The sequence below is a fragment of the Pteropus alecto genome, unplaced genomic scaffold, assembly GCF_000325575.1.
Source record: "Pteropus alecto unplaced genomic scaffold, ASM32557v1 scaffold25, whole genome shotgun sequence".
Classification (NCBI taxonomy): Eukaryota; Metazoa; Chordata; class Mammalia; order Chiroptera; family Pteropodidae; genus Pteropus; species Pteropus alecto.
The window spans coordinates 16,227,561-16,245,243 of NW_006441955.1; the positions used below are offsets into that span (position 1 = coordinate 16,227,561).

At 32.4% G+C, this 17,683-nt stretch overlaps 1 protein-coding gene across 1 annotated transcript in view; it reads right to left on the reverse strand.

Annotated features, from left to right (window-relative positions):
- WDR78 (WD repeat domain 78) overlaps positions 1-17,683 on the reverse strand; it is an 83,623-nt gene that overhangs the window by 38,654 nt on the left and 27,286 nt on the right. Inside the window, 2 exon segments of the mRNA XM_015595100.2 lie at positions 7,727-7,866; positions 10,204-10,360. Of these exon segments, the coding sequence (XP_015450586.1) occupies positions 7,727-7,866; positions 10,204-10,360 (297 nt within the window).

The following is a 17,683-nucleotide window of genomic DNA, read 5'->3' on the forward strand; positions in this document are numbered from 1 at the left end:
GAAGTAACTAATCTCACAAGAGAGTTTAGCAAGAATTGCAGTTCAGCCACTTCTGGCTTCTTATGTTAGGTCTGCTCACTTGCAGAAAGCATGCACCCTAGTCTGCTCTCACTCCTACAGGGATCTGTGCTTGTCTATCTGTGCCAACTACTGTTGGTAAGATCTATTCTGGAGAGGAGAAATAGAAAGTCCACCTAGCTGCAGATTTAAGGCTACATTTTTCAATTAACTTTTTCAGTAATAAAGGTAATATTTTGATTTCCATCTCCCTAACTCCTGAATCTTTCAGTCTCATACAAAATTAGTATGAAAATACATGATTTTTACTGATCCATAAAACCTTAATATTTACTTGATCTGTATCTAAATTCTTTAGTATAAACTATCTTTTATTGCTTTAATAAAATTTTTATTGTGAAATTTATACCATTCACTGAAGAGTATATAGCACATACATGTGTAGTACAAAAAATTAATACCATGTACTTACCAGCCAGAATAAAAAAATCAAACATCCCCAGGTGCTTAGAGGTCGCCTGAACACTCTCCTATCATAGCCTTCTTTCTTCTAGCTACCTCCAACAGAAGTACCCACTTTTCCTAACTTTTGGATTGGTCATTCCCTTGCTGTTTTAAAGGTTTTTCTCCTGTGGCAGATGCTGTTGTTCTACCCATATCTACTCTGTGTTACATCTTACTGGCCAATATCCAACTGCTAGCACCTGCATTTCTTTGGCTACAAAGGCCACTTTGATGTCCACAAATTAGGCCACAAGTGCTGAGGAACTCACAAGCCTATCCACCCTCAAACAATGATTTAGAAAGTTGGAGCATGGTAAGATAACTCTGGCTTACAGAGTTCTCTAGGAGATGTAATTTGAAAAATAATATAAACTTCGTTGGCTGCCTACCCTTTCTTGTCTCACTTGCTTTCTCCCTTACCAATATTTCTTAAGACAACCTCCAAATTAAATTATGTACACTCAAGTCCTTTTCTCAGAGGCTTCTTCTTAGATAACCCTATGTAAGACTCTCAGACATATGTATACTTTTACAACATATTGTCTAGTTTCAAAAACTGGAATAGCAAACACTACCACAGATGGATAAGAAGAAAACAAAATCACCACTGGTAGATTAGGATTCCCAGGAGAAGATAATCAGAGTAGTCTGGTCCATAGTCTGACTTCAGCTTCTCTCAGTTTACATGAGCCACTTACAAGGAAAATACAGAGTAAGAGCATAAATACATGCTTGGAAACATAGAGTTTAACCCACCGAGGGCAGCTGACAAGCTAGGCACCGAATGTCCAGTGAAAATATGGTCACGGTGAGTGGGCTGCTCTATATTTTTTATCCATCATGGCTTCTCTGCAGCTCTCAGGAGTACGGTCTAACAGAACATGTCTGTGCAGGGAAATGAGTTTTCTCACCTTATCTAAGGTGGCCTATTGAAAGGAACTACATTAAGAATGGTAAAGGCAAGCTATATACAAAGAAGAATCTGGCAGATTCACCTGAGTATTCTAGCCTCAGGTTAAGAAAATGAGACTTGCAGTTTCTAGTTTCACAGTTAAGAAGCTTGGAAGTCGCCATTCTGTCCTACGAACAAGTGAAAAGTTGAACAGACTGAAAAAGTAACAACTCATCTTGGGTCTGAAAGAGAGATACTGACACAGGGCAAACTGCTGCCGCCAAGACTGAAGAGATGAACAGGCAGGCAAATATAGGGAATTGTGGCTTATTGGAGCAGAGATTCAGGAGTGGAAACTACTGTGGGAATCAATGCTGGGGTAGGAAAATCTGAATTGTGTGATGAGTTGCTGGAGGTTGACTGTGGACAGGTCTGAGAGTTAAAACTCCAGGGTGTCCAGTCATAGGGAAGCCCTACATTTTGTGAGCTTTATCTCCAGGAATATAACCAGATTCCTACAGTAAGTCACAGGAAAAAAAAAAAAAATCTCCTCATGGTTCAGGCAGAGGAAGAGGAAAATGAACCATTTTTAAATACACCAGAGCACTCTTATCTTCTTAACCAGGTGTGCCCTCAGGGGAAACTAGATAACCAGAAGAAACCTACTAGGGTATTATTAAGGGCCTAAATGACCTGAGGGAAGGGAAATACCTAGCGCCAGCACACTTGAGCCATCCTGCCCCACCTAAGGGGAGAGAAAATAAAAAACAGTGAAACTCTTTTGAAGTTCATAATGTTTCATAGTTATCATTGTACAAGTCTTTCATCTTCTTGGTTAAATTCATTCCTAGGTATTTTATTATTTTGGCTGCTGTTACAAATGCAATTATTTTTTAAATTTCTTTTGTGGATTGTTCATTGGTAGTGTATAGAAATACAACTGAATTTTGTGTATTGATTTTGTATTCTACAACTTTACTGTATTTATTAGCACCAATAGTCATTGTATGGATTCCTTAGGATTTTCTATACTTAAGATCATGTATGTTATCTGTGGGTATTAGACTTATTAGAGTGATCATTCTGTAAGTTATATGAATATCTAATTACTACGTTCTACACACGAAACTAATATTATGCCAACTGTAACTGAAAATTAAATTTTAAAAAACTCCAAAAAATATCATATCATCTGTGAATAGAGATAATTTTATTTCTTCTCTTCCAACTTCATGCTTTTTATTTCTTTTCTTTGCCCAATTGCTTGGCCTACAACTTCTAGTGCAATTTTGAATGGCAGTCGAGAAAGCAGGCATCCTCGTTTTGTTCCTGATTTTATAGGATAAGTGTCCAGATTTTCACCGTTGCATATAATGCTAGCTGTGGGTTTTTCATAAATACCTTTTGTCAAGTTGAGGAAATTTCCTTCTATTCCTAGTTTGCTGAATGTTTTTTATCATGAGACTATGTTGGATTTTTTGTCAGATAATTTTCCCACATCAATTGATAACATGTGGGGTCTTTCATTCTATTAATGTGTATTATACTGCTTTATGTATGTTGAATCACTCATCACTGGGGTAAATCTCACTTGATGTATAGTATATAATCCATTTATTATGCAGCTGGTTCAGTTTACTAGTATTTTGTTGAAGGTTTTAAATAATAATAAGTAATATTAGTATGTAGTTTTCTTGTTATGTCTTTATCTGGCTTTGGTAATGTTGGGCTCAAAAGCTTAAAAGTATTCTCTTCTATTTTTTGGAAGATTTTTTTTTTAAGGATTGGTGGTGTTGATTCTTTATATGATTGGTGGAATTCATCAGTGAAACCATTTGGTCTTCAGATCTTTATTGGAAGGCTTTATTACTTCAGTCTCGTGTTATACATGTTTAGATTTTATATTTCTTCTTGAGTCAGTTTTCACAATTTGTGTGCTTCTAGGAATTTGTCTATTTCATTTAGTTATCTAATTTACTGACATACAATTGTTCATAGTATTCCTTTATAATCCATTTTATGTCTGCAAAGACAGTAGTACTGTCCCCGCTTCCATTTCTCATTTTAGTAATTTGCAACTTCTATCTTATTTTTTCTTAGTTGATCTAAAGTTTTGTAAATTCTATTTATCTTTTCAAAGTACCAACTTTTGATTCTATTGATTTTTCTCTTTTGTTTATTCTCATTTTTCTTACCTCTAATCTTTATTATTCTCTTCCTTTGATTCTACTGATTTTTCTCTTTTGTTTATTATCATTTTTCTTACCTCTAATCTTTATTATTCTCTTCCTTCTAATAGCTTTTGTTTTATTTTTATCTTCTTTTCCTAGTTCCTTAAGGTGTAAAGTTAGGTTACGATTTGAGATGCTTCTTTTTTAATGTATCTGTAGCTATAAATTTTCCTCTAAGCACTACTTCACTATAGCCCATAAGTTTGTTATATTTTCATTTCATTCATCTCAAAGTATTTTCTAATTTCCCTTGTGCTTTCTTTTTTGACCCACTGGTAGTTTAAAAGGGCGTTGTTTAATTTCTACATATTTGTATATTTTCCAGTTTTCCTTCTGTTATAGATTTTTAGTTTCATTACATTGTGGTCAGAAAAGATTCTTTGGAAGATTTCAATATTTAAAATTTTATTAATTCTTGTTTTGTGGCCTAACATAATGGCGTATCCCAGAGAGTTTTCCATGTGAAATGTAGAAGAAAAAAGTCTACTCTGCTGTTTTAGTATGGAAGATTATATCTAGATTATACTGTTATTCAAGTCCTTTACTTTCTTGTTGATAATCTAATTGTTCTGTCCATTATTGAAAGAGAGGTATTGAAGTCTCAATTCTTATTATAAAAATATTTCTCCCTTCACTTTTGTCAATATTTGCTTCATATATTTTGGGGCTCTCTTGTTAAGTGCATGTATATCTATAATTGTTATATCTTCTTTATGGATTGAAACTTTTCAGCAATATATAATGTTCTTGGTCTCTTGTAACAATTTTATCTAAAGTCTATTTTGTCTTATATTAGTAAAGCCATCTTAACTTTCTTTGGTTACTATTTACTTCTTTTCACTTTTAACATAATTTGTGTCTTTGAAGCTAAAGGCAGTCTGTTAGACAGCATATTGTTGGATCATGTTTAGATGTTTTAACCATCCTGTCAGTCTGCCTCTTAATTGGAGAGTTTAATCCATTTATTTAAAGTAACTACTGTTCAGAAAGGACTTATGCCATTTTTCTATTTATCTTCTTTATGTCATATCTTTGTTGTTCTTCAGTTTCTCTATTACTGTCGTTTTTGTGTTTAACTGACTTTTTATAGTGTATTTTTTTAATGCCTTTCTCATCTTTTCTGTAATTTTAAAGTTATTTTTTTGTGTGTGGTTGCCTTGAGGATTACAATTAATTTCTTAAAATTTTAACAATCTATTTTGAATTAATACTATCTTACTTCATTAGCATACAAAAGTGCTCCAATATACCTCTATCTCACCCACTATATGTTGATGTCACAAATTATGTCTTTATACATTGTATACCCATTAGCATAGAATTATAATTGTTTCATGCATTTTAAATATTGCAAAAAAATTGGAGTTATAAACCACAATTACAATACTGCCTTTTGTATTTACCCATGTAGTTACCTTTACCAGTATTCTTTATATCTTCATGTTTCTGAATCTAGTGTTTCTTCCATTTTTGCCTGAAGGACTCCCTTTAGGATTTCTTGTAAGGCAGTTCTACTATGCTAAATTCCCTTGCTTTTGTTTATCTGGGAATGTTTCAATTTGTCCTTCATGAGAATATATTTAATTTTGTTATTCAATTTAATTTCTCCTTTATGAGGATTATTTGAAAGACACAGAATTAGTAGTTGACAGTATCTTTCTTTTAGCGCTTTAAGTATGTCATCCCACTGACTTCTGGCCTGCAAGGTTTTTGCTCGGTGGAATCTTAGTGAAGATCTCTTGTATGTGAAGAGTCACCTGTTTTTTTAGCTGCTCTAAAAACTCTCTTTCAACGGTTTGATGATGTGTTTCAAAATGTGTGGATATCTTTGTGTTTATCATTCTTGGAGTTTATTGAGCTTCTTGGATGTGCAGGTTTATGTCTTTTATCAAACCTAGGAAGTTTTTGGCCATCATTCTTCAAATATTCTTTCTGCCCTTTTATCTGTTCTTCCTTCTTTCTGAAATTCCCATTTTGTATATATTGGTCTGGTTGGTGGAATCTGACAAGTCCTTCAGGCTCTGTTCATGTTTCTTCATTTTTTTCTTTCTGCTCCTCAGACTAGATCATTTCAGTTGACTTATCTTTAAAAATTGCTGTTTCTTTCTTCTGCCCACTCAAATCTGCTATTGAAAACTCTGGCGAGTTTTTCCATTTCAGTTATTATACTATTAATCTACAAAATTTCTGTTTGGTTCCTTTTCATAATTTTTATCTTTTTATTGATTTTTTATTTTTTTATAGCATTCTACTGGTTTACTTTAGATCTTTGTCCATAGTGTCCTTTAGTGTTATGAACATATTTAACACAATTGATCTAAAGTCTTTGTCTAGTAAGTCCAATGACTGTACTTCCTCAGGCAGAGTTTCTGTTAATTTCTTCTTTGAATGGGCCATACTTTGTTTCTTTTTATCCTTGATATATGATATCATATGACAATTTGGTAACTCTGGAAACTTGATTCTTCCTCTCCTCAAGGTTTGTTGTGCTGTTTCAAAACTATTGTTATAGTCTGTATTCTCTGTCATGTTCTTCTTAGAAGTATTGGTTTTTAGCTTTTGGTCAGCTAGTGTCCTGACAGAGATTTCCTTGAACACCTGTATTCTTCCCTTCCTCAAATTAAAAAAAAAAAAAAAAAAAAAAAAGAGGAAAAAAAAGAAAAGAAAAAGAAACAAAAAAAAAAGGAAAAAAAAAAACCTCAACCAGTCTTTGCAGATTGGGTCTCTATTGGGGTCTTCCTTGAGTGCTAAACTAGGTTGTTTAAAAACATGCCTTAGCCTTTACTTCCTGCTTATACGGAGCCCAGAGATCAGTCAGAAGTAGTTTGGGATATTTTAAGTCTTTTCTGAGCTCTCATCCTGCTCTAGGCATGCACATGACTTTCTAAATTCCTCTGTATATGCAAGCATTTTTCAATACCTTAATTTCCCAAAGAAACTCTCTTCCTAGCTTTTTCTCCCAGGCTTTCAGTGTCTCTTGTTTGACTCAATTGTATTCTCTTGCCTCAGTAGAGGTGAGTTGTTCATTTTCCTCATAACATTTTTGAAGAATATGATATGCACAATTGCTTTACCACCTGAGAGTTATGAGTCAGGCAAAAAAAAAAAAAAAAAGACTAGTGTCTTGTGTCAGTCCTTCAGGTAGCCCCCAGACAGAGTATAATAGACAAACCAAATTCCTTGAGAATACGGTCTGCTCTCCTCCCTCTAGAACCAGAGGCCAGGGTCTCTTACTGGGAAGGCAGGCTGCTGTCTTTAAGACAACCACCACACTGGGGAGGGGAATGGGTCAAGAACAAGTAAAGATGCCACGAAGCTTTTCTGCTAATAAGTTGCCCTTTTCTTGATTTAGCACTTGCTTAGAAGTTTGTCTATTTTAATCTTTTTAAATAACCAGTTTATAGTTTTGCTCAGTAACAAAGGCCATTAAGATTATAACCTTTCTTTTAATTACCTCTTTGGTCACACTTCACAGATTTTTGACTATGCAGTGTTCTCAGGATTGTTAATTTATAAACATTGAAAGATAGTAAGTGTAGTAGTTAAGAGCACAGACTCTAGACTGTCTAGGGGTAACATTGTCTGCAATACCAGCTGAGTGACCTTGGGCAAATTAGCTAACTTCTCTTTGTCTGTTTCTTCCTCTATAATATGGGGGGATATAATAATACCTACCTCATAAGGATGTTGTGAGAATTAAATCAGTTAATATATGTGAAAGGCCTAGAATAGTGTCTGGAATATTTTAAATGTTATTACTTACAGTTGATATTCTTTGTAACATAAACTGTTAGTTTCTATAAATGCTTCTTAAACATTTGAAGAGTACAAAGTTCTGTGATATAGTTTGTATAAAAATTAAGATTGATAATTATGTTATTCAAATCTTCTATATCTGTATTTATTATTTGTTAACTTACCAGTCAAATTCTGAAAGCTGTAGATCATAGTACCCAGCTACTGTTGTGATGTGGCCAAATAATTTCTATTTTTGCTTTATATATTTCAACATTTACTAATTGACAGACTCAAAATGCATATTAATTCAATATGGTAGTTTATCAAGCAGAACATAAATTACCTTTGTCTTGCTTTATGATTTTGTCACACTGAACGTCTTTATTCTTTGGTGCTCCATTAATAGTCTGCATCATCCTTTCAACATATAAGTCATTGCCTAATCTATTTCTACAAAGGGTCTCATAATTTTTGTTTCTCCGGCTATTAAAAAATAACATATATGCAACTAATTAATAAAAATCAATTATTAACATACACATCATCTTTTTATATTATGTCTTTCCTCAAAATTACTTTCCTGAATGTGGATTGCACCAAAGAGTGAAAGTTAAAAACATTCCTTAGGAAGAGACTGCATTGAACTACCACCAAAGGATTTTTTATACTATACCTCCCAATATCCCTGCCGGCATTATTTCCATGCAGATTTTATAAACTTTGATATAGACACTCGAAGCTATAAATTTTCCTCAAAGTACTACTCATTTTTGTGTCATCCTGTAAGTATGTATTATTTTCATAATTGTTTAGTTCTGAGTATTTCTTAAATCTTCATGATGACTTATTCAATTCATGAAGAATTTAAAGAATGTGCTTACTTCCAAATGTGTACGTGAATGTGCGTCTATGTTCTAGTGGAGATTTATGTTATTAATTTTCAGCTTCATTCCACTGTGGTTAGAGAATTTAGTATGATACCATTTCTTTGAAATTTTAAAACTTTGTTTCATGGCCTTGTGCATGGATGATTTTTATAAATGTTCCACGTGTGCTTGAAAAGAGCGTGTGTTCTCTAATTGTGGAATGTACTATTCTATGTATAACCATTAAATTACATTTTGTTCAAATTTTCTACATTTATACTAATTTTTATTGGTTGATAATTATTTTATCAATAATTAAGAGAGGTGTGTTTAAATATATTACTTTAATAGGATCTTTATCAAAGTTTCCAATTTTTGTTTCATATATTTGGAGATTATTTTATTAGGAAAATTCAAGTCTAGAACTCTTATACCTTTTTATCATTATGAAGTGACCTTCTTTATCACTAATAATGCTGTCAGTTTAATCATTTCTCTGTAGATGATATGTTTTCTCTTTCTTCTGTTTTAAAAATCTTTTAATACTTGATATTCTGAAGTATCGGTACAATGTACTGAGTTCATTCTTATTTTGTAGATTTCTTTTTATTTATTCCTATTTTTGTAGAATGGAGCCTTTAAATAGTTTGAGAAAGTCTTCACCCACTGAGGACTTTGATTAGTACCTCTCTTCCATTCTTTTTATTCTGCCTTTGGGAACTGACTAGGTGTATGTTAGACCTTTATTCTATTGTCAATATCCTTTTAAACTTTTTCATTCTTTATATCCCATTCTTCTCTCCAAACTGTGTATAATTTATCCAGATCTATGTTTGTACAGTATTCAGATTCAATTTATTAAATCTCTATTTAATTATGTCTTGTTTAAATTTAATATTTACTTTTTAATTTCAAGATCTAAGTCAATGTTTACTTCTTAATTTCAACAATTATATAAACATTTTATTTTAACATTCATTTTAGATGTATTTCCAATATAAGTCAGCTTTCTCAATTTGTGGGAGACCCAAGGCTTACTGGTGGGCTCTAGATCCATGAGCTAATATACCATTTGCTTCTAGAATCTCTCTCTCTCTCTGATTTCGCATCACTTATCAATCTCTTTGCTATTTTTCCATTTCCTTTTTATGGTCCTAGCAGCTTTCCTTCATGTCTTATGAGCTTTAAAAAGTATTTATTCAGAATCTAATTGTTATATATTTTATAGTGCAAACAATTCTATAACATTTTATATTTGGGTAAGAATAATACCCTAAAAATTATTTTAATGGATTTTTTTAGTACTATGCATCATATTCTAAATAATCTGAATAATTATATTAATAACCTACTTATAGTAGCTTTATTAATTTCAGACTTCAGAGCAAGACTTCAGAAATAAAGAGCAGCATTATATAATGATAAAGGGGTCAATCTATCAAAAAGACAACAATTCTTAATATATATGTACCTAGTGACAGAGGTTCAAAATGCATGAGGCAAAAACTAGTAATGTATTTGTATTCATTAATAGAGAAATGGAAAATCTACTCTAATATAGCAAAGTCAGTTATATTCCCATAACATATATTCCCTTAAGTTGTGAATATTAAAATCTCAGTCCTTTCCTTTTAAATTGAAAACAACTTACATATGCATAAAGATCATTAAAACCTATATTGTGACTTAGAAATTTCCTTTATTTCTTTTGTTATTTAACTTAGTATTTCACTTACTTTTTAAAGAATATGGTAAATCTATTGGTTCTTCCTCCAGAAAAAGTATATACAACATAAATAATTTATATATAATTTCACAGAGCACATATATAGTTTTATATATAATTTCACTAGGCACGTACACCACAGTATTTATCCAGGAATCCTCAAGGACAGAAACAAAATAACCAGCATTTGAATTACAGAAGCAGTGTAGACAGTTGAACCATACATACCTTACTTTCTCAGCTTCTTCAGATTCTACCGAAACCATGACTGTTGGTAGGTTAAAAAATCCTAGTGTTTCTGTCTCTGTGAGTATTATCTCTACAGTCTTCTCCAGGTCTTCTTTCGTTACAGTTTTTCCAGGTGTTGTCCTTATAACTCGTAAATCTAAAGTACATGACTTAATAAAAATCATTTACTAATTGCTGTTTTAAATTTTCATTTCACCAAGATATCAAGATAGGTCATATATTGCAAGTGGCTTTATATGGTCAAGGAACAGTCCATGTTGTAAGATGTATGTAGTCTATTCAATCCCTCAGAAGCCAAATGATATTATCACTCATAAACAGTCTCTGTTCCTGATTTATCAAGCCTATCCTAGTCTCATACTTGTAGTCATAACTCCAAGGGCATCTCATTATATCTATCCTATAATATTAACAGAGACACTGGGGTGATTTTTGATACTACTCAAGAAGAAAATGGGTGATTGTATTTGGGGGACATAGTATACAAACCTTCTTTGAGCCCTTAAGTTAATTTCCAGTCTGTATCTACAACAACCTTTTATTCTTTGTTTGGCTTTCTTATCAGTTGTGTCTGATTTAGATTATAGCCCCGCTCTAATCATCTTCATCAATAGCTAAAAAGATTCTCCACTGAAAGTTCTGGTTAAACATAGGGATAAAATAGGCTCTATATCCATGCAAGTAATACATTGAAAAGGATTAGCCTCAGCCTTTAGGCTAGTCAGAGGTCTGATCCAGGTCCTTGAAAAATTTCATTCAGGGCTGGGGGAGTTTGGACTTGGTTGTGTGGGTAACAGTAAGATAAGACAAGGTATATAGGTCAGAGTTCACTGTTTTCTGTTAAAAATAGGGTGTGAAGTAGGGATCCATGAGACTTTGAGAAGTGTAAAGCTTGAATAGCTTTAGGAAAACAAGACATAAGGGTATATACTTTCTACAGACTAAAGCTCAGTCGTAAGAAGGCCCAGAGCCTGAGAAAAACACTTTCCTCTACATATGCTAAAAACAATAATACAAGTTACTAATTCCACAAACTAACCATCAGCATTTAGAATGGTTAAATAAATTACAGTATACTCATCTATGAATATTAAATAGTAATTAAATATAATAAAACTTATTAAAATATATTTATGATAAAATAAGTGAAGAAAAATCCAGAACAGAACCTATAGTATGGTTACAACAATGTAAAATACTAATGCATATGGACAAGGTCAGGAAATAGAAATTTTATTTTTTATTATTTTTTTATTTTTATTTTTCTCATTTTTTAATTTTTTAATTGAAGAAATGATTTAAAAATTTCCCCCCATCTCCCTCCCCGCTCCTCCCTCGGGAAATGGAAAATTTTAAGTTGTTACTCTTTTTAAAAATATTCTTTAATTTTTATTATTTCTGCAATAAATTTAAAATATGAGGAAGAGATGATTTATGTAAGTCAATTTGGCTAAGGTAAACATAGGATAAGTGAATAAGTAAATGAATTAGTCACATGAACACAATTTGAGGTATATCTAGTCCAAACTATTCTTTTAATCAATGAAGAAAATGGGAAACAGAGGCTAAGTGAGAAGTCTCAAACTGGCAATTTTATGACTAGAAATTTAGGCTCCCGATTCTCTAACTTAGACCAACAGATCTCCATTTATGATTTAGCTATATCTACTTCGAAGTAGCATTGTGGCACAGGAATGCTAATTATAAAACAAATGATCTTACATTAGCTGTATCACACATATAAAACCTAATATAGTAACATCTCAATTATCTATTGTGGTTGAGGAAAGTAATAGTCTAGTCAATCTTCTACTTAATAGCTACCATTTATAGACAAATCCTAGATTGGCAAATAGTATTTTTGCCTGGATCTCTGGATTGACCATTGTCTGAATGTTGCTTAAATTTGATACATATTGAGAAATTGTTTCAGACTCCCCCGTACACCTGTAGAAGCTATTTCATGGGTTAGATTCTCTAACTTTAAACTAGCCTTACAACCAGATCTTGACTACATATCCCTTTCCATCTGGAAAAGCATTACAAATTTATCAATCTGCCTCGCCTGCTCCAGGTGATGAAGAGAACACATCTTCTGCCAGTGATGAAGAGAACATATCTTCTCCACTCATGATGGTTGTTCTGGAAGGAAGGAGCTCTAGTATGACAATCTTGGTTCCTCTCCACACCTTAACTCATGATGCCCCTTTAAGAGGGTTAGGGTGGGCCTGAATTGGTCTAGATACTTTAATGAATGGGTGAGTAAGTCTATCAAATTTGGGAGATTAACAGCTGGCCTTTATCCGTAATGTCATATTTTGGCTCCAATCTATCATATTCACTCTTGCTATATTTTTCAATTAATTTCTAACTGTGTGTGAAAAGGCATGCCATTATTTGGCAACCTTCGGAGACCCCTTTCTTGGCCCCTACCTAGGCTAGAATTGGTATGATATGATTACAATATCACTGACTCACAACATCATTTTATTCTTGCCTCTCTCCTCACAAATGGATTATATGCAAGTCAAAATACTTAATGAGTTTATGTAAAAAGGTATCTTATCCTTATTCATTTATTCTCTGAGACCTCCTAGAGACAATCTGTGTGTAAGATGCTGTTTGGTCCCTAGCTTGGAAATAAAACCACAAACTTTTCTAACCACAAGCCTCTTTTTGATTATACAGTAAAGCAAGAGTTCTCAAACTTCAGCATGCATCAGAATCACTTGGAGAGTATGTTAAATGTCTAGGGATTCATCTCTAGACATTTTTAAAAAAACATTTAATAAATGTTTTATTTCAGAATAATTTTACATATACAGATTTGCAAGAATATAACAAAAAGTTCCTGTATACCTTGTACCCAGTTTTTCCTATTGTTAACATTACTATGATACATCTATCACACCAATAAACCAGTATTGATACTTTGTTATTATCAAAAGGCCATACTTTATCCCAATTTTATTAGTTTTTAACCAATGTCCTTTTTCTTTTCCAGGATCTAATCCAAGATGCATTACATTTAGTCATATCTACTTAGGCCTCCCTAGATTGTGATAGTTCCTCAGACTTCCCTTGTTTTTGATGGCCTTGAGTTTTAAGAAGTACTGTTCATGTATTTTGTAGAATGTCCTTCAATTTGGTTTCATCATGGTAGAAAGGGGTTATGGATTTATGGGAAGACTAAAAAGCTAAAGTGTCATTATCATCGCATATCAAGGGCACATGCTACCAACATGACTCACCACTGATGATGTTAACCTTGACCTGAGAGTGTTTGTCAGGTTTCTTTGCACTTAAGTTACTCTTCCCCTCCTCCCTATATCCAGTACTTTTTGGAAGGATGCCAATATGCAAAGCCTACACTTAAACAAGATGGGGAGTCAAGCTCCATCTTCTTAAGGGAAGAATAGCTATATAAATTATTTGAAATTCTTTTGTACATGACATTTATCTATTCTCCCCATTTATTTATTTAACCATTTCTTTATATCAGTATGTACTCATTGTTTGCTTTATACTTGGGTTATAATCTTATATTATGTTATTTATTTTATTGTTGAAATTGTTCAACCTTTGATCATTGGGAGCTCCTTCTGTTGGCTACTATGTCTCTTTCACATACATCCACATTTTTGTTTGTTTATTGTAGTTTTTTTCTTAGCATTTGTTTACTTTCTGATTCATCTTACATATTCCCTGAACAGCTCTAGAATCAATCATTTCTCCAAAGATCTCTGGTTCCTTCTATTGGAAAATGGTATTAGAAACCAAGATCTGGGCCCCAAGTATACTATTGTTACTAGGATGTTGTTTTCAGGCCTTCTCAGCAGACAGAACTAGGAAATACCTGTTACTATACTAACCCATGTATGCATCTATATCAATATACATATATCAATCTGTATCTATATTAAGCTAAACGTGAGTTCATAGTAACATTCTTGGTTCTCATCTAGTACCACATGTATAATTCTAATCTCCTCCCGTTTGTCTGTAAACTTCCTCTCAAACAATGTGAAATCTGCTTCCCACCAGCTGCCCTCCATTTATTTATGTGTTCAATCCTAGTATACATGCACAATAATCCAGAATTGTTAACCCATACCTCTATGGAAAATGAGTTTATTAACTAGAGTATACTACTTATGTGCAGTTCCATGTTTGAAAACTTACAGTCTCTGCTCAATTTCAACACTATTTAGGGTTATCGTTCCCCCTGCCTCACCATCACTATTCAGTAAGGTGATGTCATACATTTGAAAAAGTAGTTAGATTCTGATGTCACCGTGTATTCCATTCAAGGATCCTTCGATCTCTTAATAGTACTTTTTTTTTAATGTAGATATATTAAAGTTTATTTTTGTGATGTAAGATTCCACAAATTTTTATAAATGCATAGTGTCATGTATCCACTACTACAGTATCATACAGAAAAGTTTCATCATCCTAAAAAATCCACTGTGTTACACATATTCAACCCCCTCTCCTCTCTAAGTCCCTGGCAACCACTGATCTATTTTCTGTTTTATGCTTTTTCATTTTCCAGAATATCATATAAATGGAATTATGCAATGCTATACACTAGTCTTTTCTGACTGATTTGACTTAGCAATGAACATTTACGATTCTTTCATGTTATTGAATAGATTTATAGCTCATTTATTTTTATTGCTAAATACTCTTCCATTGTATGGATGTACCCTTTGTTCTGTGTATGTACCCTTATCCATTCATCTATTAAAGGACATCTTGATTGATTCCAATTTTTGTGATTATGATTAAGTGCCTAGAAACATTTGAGTGCAGGTTTTTGTGTGGATATGTTTTCAAACCAGTTGAATAAATACTTAGGAGTGGAGCTGCTGTATTATATGGTGATACTACATTTAGCTTTATAAGAAACTGCTGAATTGTCGTTAAAATTTGTTGTGTCATTCCCATCAGTAATGACTGAGAGTTGCTACTGCTTCATATATTTGCCAGCAATTGGTATCATCCGTTTTTTTTTTGGATTTAGCTGTTTTAATGAGTACGCAGTATCTTATTAATTTGCATTTCCCTAAAAACAAATGAAGTATTGCTTCTCGGCCTTTTGGCTAAAATCAAGTGTAAAAGCAAATGAAGCTGAGTATCTTTGCATATACTTATTTGCCATACGTATATCTTTTTTGGAGGCATTTTTGTTCCATTCATTTGTGCTTTTTTTAATTGGTTGGCTGTTTTTATATTAAGTTTTAAGAGTTCTTTATATATTCTGGATACAAGTTCTTTATCATACATGTAATTTGTTAATATTTTTTTCCCAGTGTATGGCTTGCCTTTTCATTCACTTAACACTGTCTCACAGAGCAAAAATTTTAATTTTAATAAAGTCCAATCTATCAATTTTTTTCTTGCATGGATTATGCTTTTGGTGTCATATCTAAAAATCTCATCACCAATCTAAGATCACACAAATTATTTTCTGATATTTTCTTTAAGAAATTTTATACTTTTTCATTTTACATTTAGGTATGTGGCGCATTTGGCATTAATTTTTGTGTAAGGTGTAATGTCTGTGTCTATGTTCACTTTCTTTTTTTTTTGCATTTTGATGTACAGTTGTTCCATCGCAGTTGTTAAAAAGATAATTTTTTCTCCATTAAACTGCTTCTGTGTCTTTGTCAAAGGTCAATTTATTATAGTACTGTGAGTCTATTTCTGGGATCTCTATTCTGTTCCATTGATCAGTGTTTATTGTTTTACTAATACACTGTCTTGACAACGGTAGCTTTACACTTACTCTTGAAATCAGGTGAGTCCTTCAATTTTTTTTTCAAGGTTGTGTTGGCTATTCTAGGTCCTTTGCCTTTCTATATAAATTATAGAATCAGTTAATATATGTGTGTGTATGTATGTGTATATATATATATATACACACGCAAAAAAATCTTCCTGAGATTTTGATAGAGATTGGATTGAATCTATACATTAAATTATGAAGAAATGACATCTAAAAAATATCAAATTTTCCAATGCATGAACATGAAATCTCTTTCCATTTATTTAGATCCATTTTCTTTCTTCCCTGTTTTGTAGTTTTCTGCATACAGATATTGTCCATATTTTGTTAGATTTTTACATTTGTTTTAGTTCTACTGTAAATGACATTGTTTTTTAAAATTTCAAATTCCAGTTGTCCACTGATGGTACATAGAAAAGTATTACTTTTATATATTATCCTGCAATGTTGCAGGATATAAGCTTATTGGTGCCAAGAGTTTTTGTTTTTGTAGATTCCGTAGGATTTTCTACATAAACAACGTCATCAGCAAATATAGACAGTTTTATTTCTTCCTTTCCAATATATATAAATTATATTTTTCTTGTCTCGTTACACTAGGGAGGACTTCCAATACAATGCTGAATAGCAGTGGTGAGAGAGGACATCCTTTCCTTATTCTGGATCTTAGCAGGAAAGCGTTCAGCTTCTCTTCATTAAATATAATATGAGCCTTAGTATTTTTTTGAGGTACAATCCACATAACATTATATTAGTTTCAGGTATAAAATGTAATGATTTAATATCTGGATATACTGTAAAATGATGACAAAACGACCACAGTAAGTCTAGTTAACATTTGTCACTATACAAAGTTAATTTTTTTCTTGTGCTGAGAACTCCACTCTCCTAGCTACTTTTAAATACGCAACACAGTGTTATTAACTATAGTTGCCATCCAGTACATTACATCCCCATGACCGATTCCTTTTATAACTGGAAATTTGTACCCTTGACTTGTTTTTATATATTCCCTTTATTAGGTTAAGGAAGTTCCTTCTATTCTTTGTTTTTTAAGTATTTTTTTTTTTATTATGAATGGATATCAGATTTCATCAAATACTTTTCCTGCATCTTTTGATAGTTTGTATGGTTTTTATTCGGTCTGTTAATATGATAAATTACATTTTTTTAAAATTTACAATTGTTGAACCAGTCTTACATTCCTGAAATGGATCTCATTTAGTTGAGATATATTATCCCCTTTATAAATTGCTAGATTTTGTTTTCTAATATTAATTTTAATTTTTTTTTTTTTTTGCATCTATGTTCCATGAGAGTTATTGGTCTCTAATTTTCTTAAAATGCCTTTATTTGGTTTTGGTATTACGGTAATATTGGTGAATGTTCCCTCTCCACCTATTTCCTGGAATAGACTGTATAAAAATGTTTCTTCCTTAAATGATTGGTAGAGTTGACCAGTGAAATTATCTGGACCCGGTTATTTTCTTTTTGGGGGTGTTTTCAACTACTACTTCAATTTCTTAAATATATATAAAGCTGTTAAGATGACCTATTCTCCTCAAGTGAGTTTTGATAGTTTGTGACTTTAATAAAAACTGGTCTACTTCATCTAAATTCAAAATTTGAGGGCACAGAATTTTTCGCACTATTTCCTTATTATCCTTT